General features: G+C 31.2%; 1 protein-coding gene across 2 annotated transcripts in view; it reads right to left on the bottom strand.

The window, feature by feature from the left end:
• The window catches only part of LOC145335421 (tripartite motif-containing protein 2-like), a 184,800-nt gene that overhangs the window by 39,637 nt on the left and 132,089 nt on the right, over positions 1-13,074 (bottom strand). For both annotated transcript variants that reach the window (XM_080181175.1, XM_080181167.1), the window contains exons 3-4: positions 9,352-9,427; positions 2,247-2,427 (exon numbers count right to left, since the gene is read on the bottom strand). In XM_080181175.1, coding sequence (XP_080037301.1) covers positions 2,247-2,427; positions 9,352-9,427 — 257 coding nt within the window. The remainder of the gene's footprint in view (positions 1-2,246; positions 2,428-9,351; positions 9,428-13,074) is intronic.

Genomic DNA, 13,074 nt, shown 5'->3' with positions numbered 1-13,074 from the left:
AAAAAAGATTTAGCCTATCAATAAAATAAACTGTTAATGGCCAGAGAGAGAGGGGACAATGGGCTGTTTATTACACTAGTCCCCTAATTTTTATAATATCGTTTTCTTATTCGTTGGCTTAACAACTTTGGGGACTTTAGTGAATTTTGATTGGTTGGCTTATCAAGTGAGTTCTCAAACGTTTCAACTACTTATTTTATTATTTTATGTCACAACAACATAATAATCATAATGACTGAAGGAAAAGTTAAAGACAAAAGAGTATTCCTACCTATAAGAATATTATGTATATTTTTAATGCTTTACATTCTCATCAATCTATATTTCCCAAAATTTTTCCTTTTCCTAAACGTATTATCCGGTATAAGGTAGCAGTGTAAAAAAGACCTTTGGCCTTTATGCACTGTCTTACAGGGACTTTATTCTTGAAATTATTATAGGTTTTATTTCGATGTTCCTAAACCATATTTAGCCCAGTGCAGTGCAAGATCATATGGCCAACATCCTGCAGACAACCAACCATTTAATTGCTAGATCTTTGTCTGGAAGTTCTAACTGAACGTGAAAATGTGTTTGTTATCTTAAAATTAATCAAGAACGCGATTCCTACTTTCAACTTAAAGACAACTTTTACAATTTGTTTATTTGAAACCAAACCTTTTTTGGTGGTGGAAACGCACATAAACACAGGATTCAATGAAATAAAAAAGTATTATATATACTACAACTGCCATTATGGAACTAAGTAAACATCAATTCAAACGACCAACAGCCACCAACAAGTAAAATAATTTAATCATTAGGAATTTTCTTATTTTCTTCTCAATTTACAATAACATGTAAAACCCCTCCCCCTTAACATTTTCTGTTATGATCATATCCCCTTTCATCTTATCTATCTGTCCCCTTTTTTCTAATTATATATTGTCTGAGTAAAGGCAGAATCGCATAAACTTACAAGTCGACAAAATAAACCCAAAAAAAATATTTAAATAGGAAGGTTGGAAAAGATATCAAATAACAAAGGATAAACTATTTTAGGCTAAGAAATAAATGTAGACAATTTTTTTTATGAAAAAGAAAAGTGTTGGTGAGAGGGGGGATTATGTGGTCTAAAAACAAAATGGTGGAATATGTGTGAGTGGCTAACAAGATTATCTGTAACCAATATTCTGTAGACACTTCATATTAGTCCTAGTGTGCTTTTAACACAAAACTTACAGTAAAAACACACTCCATTTGATTAAATTATTCTAATGTTATTATAGATATAAAATACTTTTAGAAATCAATAATCTGCACTAGTCATTTTTGTGGTGATAATTTTTCATTTTTAATGTATTTTAGATAGTATATTACCCTAAACATCTCTTTGTATACGTTGGTTCTTAATTTTTAAAAGCGAAGCTTTTCTACAATTAGGGTCGGTCCGTCCGTCCGTCCGAGATAGATAGCTTTTATTCGTTAATTTAGGCATGTTAGAATTGTCCTATCGATTTCAAACTTTGCATGATGATTCCTGTAGTAGTTAGGTACGATTTAGAAAGCGTAGCAACTCTATAATCATTACCAGAATGTCCGTACGTCCATTTTAAACATGTTGTTTTTTCTAATTTTTTAACAGCAAATTTTTATGTGATCTAATTATCCGTTTGATCTGATTTTTGGTATATTGATTCCTGGGACAACAAAGAACAATATTTTAAGCGAAGCAACTCTATAATCAAATCCTAAAAATGTAAGTATGTCCATAAACTCAATAAACATTATCCTGTATCAAGAAGTTTTTCAACAAATTTACTTACAATTTTGCTTCGACTCTTATACTTTTATATTCTGATAATTCAGTTTAGACACTATACAAGTGTTAATGTCCGTTTGTCCAACCGTTTCAGTGCTTCGCTTTTATGGATGTTGTCATCCTTGTTTAACTTTAAATTCCTATTCTTTTAATAAACATTTTGTGAAAAGATAATGTTTTAGGATGATCCAATAGAATAATTTATCTGCCATTGCTCTTTACCTCCCTAGGATACTTTTGCTAATATTTTAGCCATTAAATATTAAGATCTATCATTATTAAGTTAAAATGTATTATTTATAAGCATCATCGTGTACAATTGTAATAAAAAACGAAAATTAACGAAAATAAATAAAATATGTTTAATGGGCAGTATGAAAAAAAAACCAGGAAAAAATTCCTGCGTATTTAGGAATTAGGTAACAAAAATTATGCATACTTTTACCTGATTGGCGTGGGTGGAGCACTTTGGTATGACCTCCCTGCGCTGGCTCGCCATCAGGTCCAGCAGCTGGTTCACCAGAAAGGAGGGGGGCAGGGCCTGGACACCGCCCCGGGGGATGTTGATCAACTCCCGACATATGGGACACCGGAACTGAGAGTCACGTGCGAAGGTTGCAACAATTCTAAAAATAATTTTAATTATTGAAATGAGAAAATTTAAAATCAAAATAAGTTTTGTTAGCCCTGAGAGGGTGAAGGCGCGGGCTAACATAACTGGTTTTTATTTAAGTTTGTTTTTGTGCAAAATTGTCTGTACTACAATGCTATACATGATTTTTTATTATGGCTAATAATAGGATATTAATCGGTCAATTCTGGTAATTCTTTTACCCAAATTCAATGTAGAAATAAAACAAGTTTGCATCTAGCCGTTTTTGAGATTATATGAAACATAACACCTCATATTTGATTAAATTACACTATGTGTAAGGAAATAAAAATAAAGTTGAGAATATATTTAAAATTAATAAAATTATTTCTATTAATATAAATTTGCTTTTAATGCCCATACAAGTGATTTTAAGTATTATGTACTTAGTTACAGTGACAAGGGATGAATAGCCTTCAATTTTTTATCAAAATTAGTAGTCTTCAAATAGCTTAATATACCTTAAAGGGCTAACAAAGCTGCAAATTATGTAAAAAAAAACGGGGATAAATGGGATAATAGTTATTTCTCGCATCGTATTATGAACGGCTTTCCGCGGATATAGAATGTATAATTATAAGATTAAATCTATTTTTTTAGCCCCGAGGTGCCGAAGGTACCGGCTAACAAAACTGGTTTTAATCTTATGATTGTACATTTTTATATTCGTAGGAAGCTGGATATAATACGATGCTAGATATAGTTTTTTCCTATGGATGAGAACCGGTTCCTATCCACCGGATTCGAATGAATACGAGAAATTAATTTATTATAATATACAACCAAGGAAGAAGAAAAAAAGATTGGATCATGGAAAGAAAACGAAGTAGAGTATTTCAAAGTAGGTTTTGATAGGCTATTTTAGGTTAGGTAAATGTTATTGATTGCCCCGCAGGGTTAGGAAATTGGCCAAGCAGGATTATAGCCCCCTGCAGTGGCTAAAAATTGGAGAAAAGCTACTGTGAAAATACGACGAAACCTGCTACTTCATTTTCTTTCCATGATCCAAAAGACTTTATAAGATATTTTAAGGCTGCCCTACCTTACTGCTTGAGAAAGGTGATTTTAAAGCACCCATATGTAACCTCTTAAGTGTAGTATAAAAGTGCTTGAAATACTTAACCTAGCTTAAACTGACATGTGTACATAAACAGACACACAGAGAGAAATTATAAGAAAATGTTGGAAAAGGAAATATTGTTGATTACAGTAGAAACAAGGATTACGACATTCATAAAAGCGATGCTCAACATGGTAGGTAACATTGCACTTTTAAAGAATGTTATTTTGAAATTTGATGTAAATATGTTGTTAAATTGTTAGGTATTTATAAGACATAGACATACTAATGTTTATAGTCTTGATTATGGAGGTACTTCGCTTATCATCAATAGGACAATTCTAACATGTCAAATTGATTATCAATTCAAAGCTATCCTTCCAGTACATACGGACAAACGTGTCGACACTAAGCAAAAGCTTGTTATATGAAAAGAGCGTTGAAAAAAGAGGAAGAGATTTAATGGAGAAAGATAACTCGAAATAAAAAAAAGCTGCTTTGTAATTCTATAATATAGGTAAGTGCAATGAAAAAAAAGAAGAAAGAAAAAGAAACCTTTTAATAAAAAGAAAATATCACGGGAAAATACAAAACTTAATTTTAAACAATTATTAAAATCAATCACAAATTATTTCTCTTATTCAAAACGAAAACCTAAAAACTGGAGAATTAGCATAATTTGAATAAATTAAATAATTTGAAAGCATAAATTGAATAATTCAAAATTCCTTACTGATTTCAAAGAATCCAAAATTAAAGAAATATTAAAACGAGCACCCTAATGTTTTAATATTTCAAATTTCGTATTATTTAGCCCTTGGTAGACGAATATATGTACATAAAAGGAAATAGGCTTTAATAATTTGTTTAAACAAAACATTAGGATTTTTGATAGATACGTTTAGACTAGTTCTGGAGTAAAGCTGGAAAATATTAAAAAATATTCATTAATAGAGGTTTACTTTATAATTTAAATCGTGCAGTAATAGAATTAAGACGTTATAAACGTTCAAAACTTGATTCCATAGCCGTCAACAAAGGGTTAAATGCATACCTATTAACCCCCTTAGTGTGAAAGAGGGTTGTTATCCGTCAAAGCACCGGGTTCAAATTTCGCATAATAGTTATTTGTTTGATGTAATAAGAAGCATATTTGTTGTGTAACGCCAAGTGCATACAATTAGGGAGTTTAGCTCCTCGTTAAATATTCTGGTGCTTGCCCTCAATGTTGAAAATCGAAATTGAAAATCAAGGAGGGGGGGGGGGGGGTGGGGTTCCTTATAGCTTACCCCATGCGGGGAAACCCTAATCCTGCCAATACCTGCGGTGCCCTAATCTTGCAGGGCTACTCAGTACCCAATATAACCTAACCTAACCTATAAAAGTACAAAAAGCCTGGTACCATTATCTTGTAATGCTTGTCCCATATGCTTTAGAATGAATTTAAAGATAAGATATATCATTTTCTCTAGAGTTATTTCTCTTTAGGAAAGGGAAAGGCAATTCTATATAACCTTCCACCATACCAATTTAAGGCTTAAAAACTTAATTTGTCTAATGATAACCATTTAAAAAAATACAAGCATCGTATATATTTAAAATTAAGATAAAAATATTTCCTAAATGGTAAGAAAGTATGTTCTATCCTTCGTTCTAGGACCAGTTCAATATCTAATCAATGTATAGTTATCAATGAACGTATACAGTGATATGATATAATACGTTGTTAAGTGATTTAAAAGGTGTGTATTTACCTCCGCATCAACAATTTGCCAAAAAGACACAATAAGTTTATTTTATGTGATTTATGTTATTTAGATTGTACTTTGGAGGAACAAACCAATCATACTATTGATTAGAAAATGTACAGATTTTAGTTATATCGTGAGAAAATTTCTCCGATCGTGTGATGTGAAGCATAAGACATTACATGTATTATAAGCGAGCTATGAATAGTTGAACTTCTTAAGATAAAACTAGCTTTCGGAAAATTATTTCTTCGTAAATTTCACCCCTGATATTATTAAAAAGACTCGTTTATAACAAGTATAAATAAAGGAGTTTGTCTACTAGAATTTACTTTTTAAATTTGACAAATATTGGGGTCAGATTGACCATCTAGATTTATAATGTCTATTATATTGTGATACAAGTGTGGAAATGAGTGCACACCCATTTCTTAGCAATGACAATCCTACAATATATTGTAAACACTCGCACAAACATACTCAGCAGGAGGAAGGGTGTTCAATGTGTGGAAGTGGTTGCACACCCATTTCTACACAATGACAATCCTACAATATTTTGTAAACACTCGCACAAACATACTGAGCAGGAGTATGGGTGTTCATATGTGGAAGTGACTGCACACCCATTTCTACACAATGACAATCCTACAATATTTTGTAAACACTCGCACAAACATACTGAGCAGGAGTATGGGTGTTCATATGTGGAAGTGGCTGCACACCCATTTCTAAGCAATGACAATCCTACAATATTTTGTAAACACTAGCACAAACATACTAAGCAGGACTATGGGTGTTCATATGTGGAAATGACTGCACACCCATTTCTAAGCAATGACAATCCTACAATAAATTGTTAACACTCGCACAAACACACTCAGCAGGAGTATGGGTGTTCATGCGTGGAAGTGGCTGCACACCCATTTCTAAGCAATGACAATCCTACAATATATTGTAAACACTCGCACAAACATACTTAGCAGGAGTATGGGTGTTTTTGTGTGGAAGTGGCTGCACACCCATTTCTATGCAATGACAATCTTACAATATATTGTAAACACTCGCACAAACATACACAGCAGGAGGAAAGGGTGTTCATACCTTTCACCTAAATGTTGCTACTTTATTTAATAAGATTAAATAAAAAATTTTGAAAAATATGTAGAATTTTCATAAAATCTTACTATTAATACAAGTATTTCAAAACGTTTAACTTGACAATAAATGGTAAATGGATTACACTCCCTATGATAATGAACTAAATTATCCTTCATTAGATTAAAACCATCGGTTGAAGATTGATAGCTTAAATCAACCAACCAAGCTTTAATCACTATACCCAAAGTTTTAAGCAAGTGAATTAGAGAACAAGATTTTACAATTTTGGGTACCATAATAATTTTTAATCCAATGTAAAATACATATTTTATCCTGCCATAAATCAAAAATTGCTATTTTAGAAACATTTGTCGGTAGTTTTGCAGAATACATTAGTTGCATGGAATACACAATAGCACATACACAACACAACCTGCTTACAATATTTAACAATTCTCAACGTTTAGGCATGTATGATTAGGAGCAAAGCTACTCTATATTTATTTGTTTTAAAAGTAGTTATTATGCAATAATAATGTGTGTAGAATATACGTGGATATTATGACAGGGAAAATTTTTTCATCAATTAAGGTTGCTAACATGGACATCACTTATTGGTCAAAGGGAAGAGATGGGGTAAAGGGGGTGGATAGGAAGATCGTTATTTTAGCCAGCCACAAGTTTCACAAGTTTATTAAAGTAAATGAAAATCTGGTGCAACGTCCAAGTAAATATATCGTTGCAACATTAAAAAAGTTATTGTTTATGAAAAAGTACCTTAATACCCATTTTTTTTGTATTCTTGAAGCATGAAGCTGTGCCTACTATGAGATAAAATTGCACTTGTACCATACATAACAGAATATAATGCATTATGTTAGCAAACAAAATTATTAAGGATGTTAAGTTAAACATTATAATCTATATGTACATTTTACAACAATATCCTTATATAAAAGCGATAGGATGTGTGTCTGCCTATCTCAGCGAGTCTGTGTCTTTATAATCTAAGACATTTTCTTCTTAAACCTTTTCGTTCATGAACATACCCTTATGAATTTTACTTCTTACCCTCAAGAGTTAAGGCCCTAGAGGCTAGTTGTAAGTAGATATAGGGGGGGGGGGGGTGCCCCCACTCAACTCTATGATAAATCCCATTAATGCTTGAGTATTACCCTTTAGCATAATTACAAAGCACTCGAAAGTTTTTGGAAAATGCTTTTAAAAGTAAAATATAAACTTTTTTTGCAAAAAAAATATTAAAGAATTTTTCTCAGAATTGGATGAATCTTTAAAACACAAATTAAGACAAGTAGAGAAAGGAACAAAGAAAAAGAAATACAGATAGTGTGAGAGAAAAGAAAAAGGTTGCTCCTACAATACGTTAAAAAGTAATCTTTTTTTTCTCGCCAAGGCTCGGCAGCCGCGCGTCCGCCGCGTGTAAGACTCAGGGAAATCAACTTACAACTTTACAATATTAAAAATCAGCTGGAAGTTTAACTCTGACCCAAGTATGGCAATTCCTCTATGAAAAGAATTCAAAGCATCCAAATAGGGTCTAAACTTGAGGCTTAGTCGCGGCTGCCTGCCGAGCCCTGTTTATTATTTCATAAACTATATGTGTATAATTATATGAAAATAGTAATTTTGGAAGATATTTTGCAATTTATGTTTGGCCATTAAACAAACTAGAAACTAATAATGGTATCGTTCTTGGACCTAAGTTTACGCAAAATAGGATTATATAAAAAATTACGGGTATAGTCCTTTCCACGACATCCCTCCATAAGGAGCGATTCTTCGTATTTTTCACAGTAGCTTTTTTCCTATTTCTAGCCCCTGCGTGGGGCTCTAACCCTGCGGGGCCAATTACCTAACCCTGTGGGGCAATCACCTAACACAATATAACCTAACCTAACCTAAAATAACCTATAAAAAGCCATTTTAAAAATACGAAGAATCGCTCCTTATGGAGGGATGTCGTGGAAAGGACTATGAATTGCTAATTTGTTAAATATGCTGTTTTAATACAAATCAGTTCTGGTTAGAGGTAGGACCAAAATTTTGATGGCATTAGTAATGAAATTTGCATGACTCTGTTAAAAATGCACAATTTTGCAATCCTTCCTGTTGCAGCAGTCTCTGCTTGCAAAGAATATTTTATATAGAATTCAATTCTTTTGCTGCCACGGAATAAATAAAACTTTCTGTTCTTGTGACGTAGAATACTGTATAATAAGAGTATCAGTGTGGTTTCAAGATTTACAAAGGTTATAGAATTTCATCAATTTTTGACATAGAAAAATAAATATAGATCTTCGATTCTTTTTATTCTACACTCAGAAGCGTTGGCAAGTTAGCAAACATAGAATATTTCATAAAGGACATAAATCAATTTTGTCACAAAAAAATAACATTAGTCCCATAAAATTACATTTCAAGAGTTTCTTTTTAATTTTTTATTTGGTATTTTAGAGATTATATCCTATTATTAAAAAGAATTAGAAAAACAAGCAAAGATTTTAAGTGCTAAGTAGCTAATTTAAATAATTTCTTTCATGGACCTATAAAGTATCTAAAACTCAACCTAAAATTTCAATATAAAGAAGGAGGAAACAATTTTTTTGCAAAAATATTTGCAATTGAATAAACCTGTCAAATTTTGAGAGTATTAGAACATCATAATCATATTTTTAACAAGGATGACAACACCCATAAAAGCAAAGCCCAAAAACTAAGAAGAATGGACAAAAGAACAAAACGAGAGGGGCTAACCGTTATGGACATACGGACGGTCCCTTATAGTAGAAAACTTTGCGTTTGGAAATATTTAAAGAGATTTTAATGAAAATATGTATTAAAATATGTATTAAGTGTACTTCGTTGTCCAGGATTTTGTAATAGAAGTATAAACTTTAAGTGGGTAAAAAGGAGAAAGGCAGGCATTCCCAATTTCATCCGCATGTCAATGAATTAACCAAATAAAGCTTACCTGATAAGACATTCTAGACAGACTGTGTGTGAGCACGGGAGGAGCTTGGGTGTATGTTCCTGACCATCGTACATACCTAAAATATGCATATTTATAAATATAACAAATGGTTGGATATAGGATATACGTGGATATATTTAACGGGGGAAAATGTAGCTTGCTAATATGGAGCTCATTTATTGGCCAGTTCGTTCATCCAGTTGGAGGGGATGGGGTAATGGGGTATCGTTATCCAAGTAATAATTTATCGATCATATTAGATCCATAAAAAATGTACAACAGAAATTATACAACAACAACAGTTTTCAATAAACACTTTCTCTCAATCATTGGCTTTAAAACTTTTATATCTTTTAATATTTTTATAGGTTGGTTCTAATTAGCAGTGTCCATACTTTTGACATTTACTGTTATATATTTGTCTAACGTACATTGTCTAATCACTTAAGACTTATGCTAAAAATATTACTTCTTTATGTAATACAGGCGGATTCGCCCATAGCCTCTACGGGCGTTGCTCCAAGAGTTAATTAAAAATAAACAAAAAAAAATTAAGTACCTCTGGTGCTGCCACCACTAATTTTAAATTCATTCAAAAAAATTTAAGGTGATTTTTTGGTTTTGGGCGGTTGGGGTGTCCCAACCCCCCAATAAAAAAGCCTGAAACCACCACAGGACCAGTAGGTAGATTCCCTGAAGAATAGAATCCAATCGGTTCAATGACCGATATCTTAAGGGACGGACGGCAGACATCAAGCTACTTTGTATTATAGATGATTAATTTCTAACCTAAATATCTATTGAATAATTATGTATAAAAATATGGATTATTGAATTTGTATAAATATCTAATGTAAACCTTATTTAGTGTAATTGAAAGAGAGAAACAATAATGCATTTACAAGATAAATTGAAAAAGATTTAAATTGTTGTATTTAAAGCCGTTCGGTATTTAAATAGTTATTAATCTAAGTATTTCAAATATATCATTTTAGTAGCGAAGCTACTCTATGATGTAAGTCCGTCTGTAACGCTTTGGGAAAATATCCTTCTTTTTTTATGACCACTGAGCATTTCCTTGCTTCAATTCATCCATATTTCAAACCATGTTTTTTTGTGCTTCGCTACTTTTGTATGTTGTCATCCTTGAAGCCTCAACGAATAGCAGAAGAATATGATAATAACATAGGTACATATTATACCTAATACAAAATAGAAAAATTAGAAGTTATTTAAAGGAAAATAATTTTAATTTTAATATATATGACTTATCCATTAATGCATGAATTAAAAATGCAGTATTGTGATAAATGGTTAATTCTTATTTACGTGCTGCTTGCGTTATTTTTTATCATAAGTGGTAGGATATTGCATTTGAAAAAAAGCCCAAAAATGCACACCCACCATCAGAATGTTTTGGCCCCTCAGGAATCTAATCTTTAAGGAGCTCCTTGTGGGGGGGGGGGGGGAGATTAGTTTGTGTTTGATAGCTTATAGTTTTGGTTGAAAGAAAGCACAACAAAAATATCTTTTAGCAAATTGATTAACTTTGCGGCCTTTAAAAGTAGCTTCGCTACTAAAAACACTTAGAAGCGTGCAAACCAAAGGCAAGAGCATGATAAACCAGAATAAAATATAATTTAAGTACTATGTTGGTTATTTAAACAATTAAAGAAATTACACTTTCTCAGGCCAGGCTAACTTCAAACAAGTATGAAAATGACAAATAATAGCGTGGCTATGAACAATTTCAATATGTAACAAAACAATCAAAGCCTACAAAGAGTTTAGGTATCAAATTGAGTATAACTTAATTGGTATGGACAATGATTAAAATTTATATAAGAACCCCACACCCCCTATCATGTACGAAAACTGCCCTTGGTTATTAATATTTAAGAATTAAAAGGATGTGAATTAAAGTTATCTAACATCGTCCTATCGTATTTTTGCAATCATGTTTATACAATGCAAAAAAAATGAAATAATTTACAACCAATCTTGTAAAATTTATGAGAGAAAATTAAAAGATAGACATAAAATTTTTACACGGTAATTAAATCAAATGCATTATCTTGAAAACCTGTTATTTTTAACATCTGTAGGTAAGTTTTTCTACCAATTTTTTTTTAAATTTAGAAATTCTGACCACCCAATGACTTATGATTTACTTCAATTAAAATGCAGCATTAAAGGATTGGTAACTAAAATAATGTGATTCTGAATGTCTAGTTAGTACAGTACCTAACTACATTAAAAAAAAGTTTTATGTCAATCTTAAGGATTAATCTTATACCCTTAATAAAAAGAAAAATAAGAATAATACGCAAATAAAAATTTAAATAAACTTCCAACTAAATTGCTTAAAAAGGTGCTTAATAGAATTTCTAGAGTGCTAAAAAGTGACTAAAAGGTGCTGAAAGCTCACCTGTCTTTCTTCCGTTTACTGGACAAGCAGCAGAAAAAAAGAAAAGAAAAATTAAAATTCATGCCTCACCAAACGATCATAACCACTTGATTTTAGTTATCTCTTCATAAAAAAGTAATAATGAAAATAGAGTAAATATTTGAAAGAAAACTAGGTATAATAACTAAAATCAACTGATTATGATAAATTAATAGTTTTTATATTGATATGTATATTTCATATACAATAATTAAATGACTTATGGGAAACTTAACTAATGAAGATATCTCATAATCAAAGACAAACTTATATAATTTCCTGATTACAATTATTACTAGGTACAAAAAAATAAATTTGAAATATTTTGATTTTTTAAAAACTATTACTATATGAATTAACAGATCTCTAAAATAAAAGTCACTCTTGATAATACACAAAAAATTCGAATACTGAACTAAATAATTTTCACAAACACAAAACTCTATTTAATTTATTTTAAACAGAAAAAAATAAAGCAACAATACGGAGAAAAAAATATAAATTTTGTAAGAAAGAAAAGAAAATAAAGTAAAGAATGTAACTTAATTTTAATTTAAGAGGCTGTCTTATTTTTGAAAAAAAAATTACAAGATGGACAAATATATTCACAAGCACTACAACATTTTTAAAAAATACAGATTAATTATCTATCTAGATATCTAATTTTAGTATGGATAAGACTATGGACAAGACTACCTCGTCTGTAGAATCAAATTATTAGTTTAAATGTTAACACGCTTAGAGTTTACACCAACCAATCAAGATTAAATGAAGATACCCAAAGTTGTGAAGGCAATGAATAAGGTAATAACTTTGGATTCCTGTTTAATTTACAGTTCAATGTCCCCTCTCTTTCTAAATTTCAGTAACATTAAAATGAAAATCTGAATTATTGCTACGCTTATATGAGCATAACTGTCCTTGTTAAAATATTATTAATAAATCATCTAACCATAGTACAAAATAAAACATTTATCTCTGAAAACCAATAAGGGGGGGTTTTTAATGCAACCATCTCGTAATCAATGTATAAATGGCACTTAAAATTCGAATTTCGATCTAAAATTCTGCAATAGTAATCCTTGGTAGATCTATTTTCCCTAAATCGAACAAAAAAGTTGAAAAAGTAACGGCTAACGGCTCAGCCGTTTAGCCGTTTTTTGGCTATTTTTAGGGCAAATCTGTCATAAATTACGTAGGAATCAACTTTTTGAAACATATCTTTGCTTTAAATCATGTGAAATGATACAAAAACAACATTTTCAGATTTCTAGTAC

Source organism: Acartia tonsa, chromosome 2 (genome assembly GCF_053477335.1).
Source record: "Acartia tonsa isolate MP-2025a chromosome 2, ASM5347733v1, whole genome shotgun sequence".
NCBI lineage: Eukaryota > Metazoa > Arthropoda > Copepoda > Calanoida > Acartiidae > Acartia > Acartia tonsa.
Note: the sequence above shows the minus strand (reverse complement) of the source record. Positions and strands in the feature narration are given on the sequence as shown.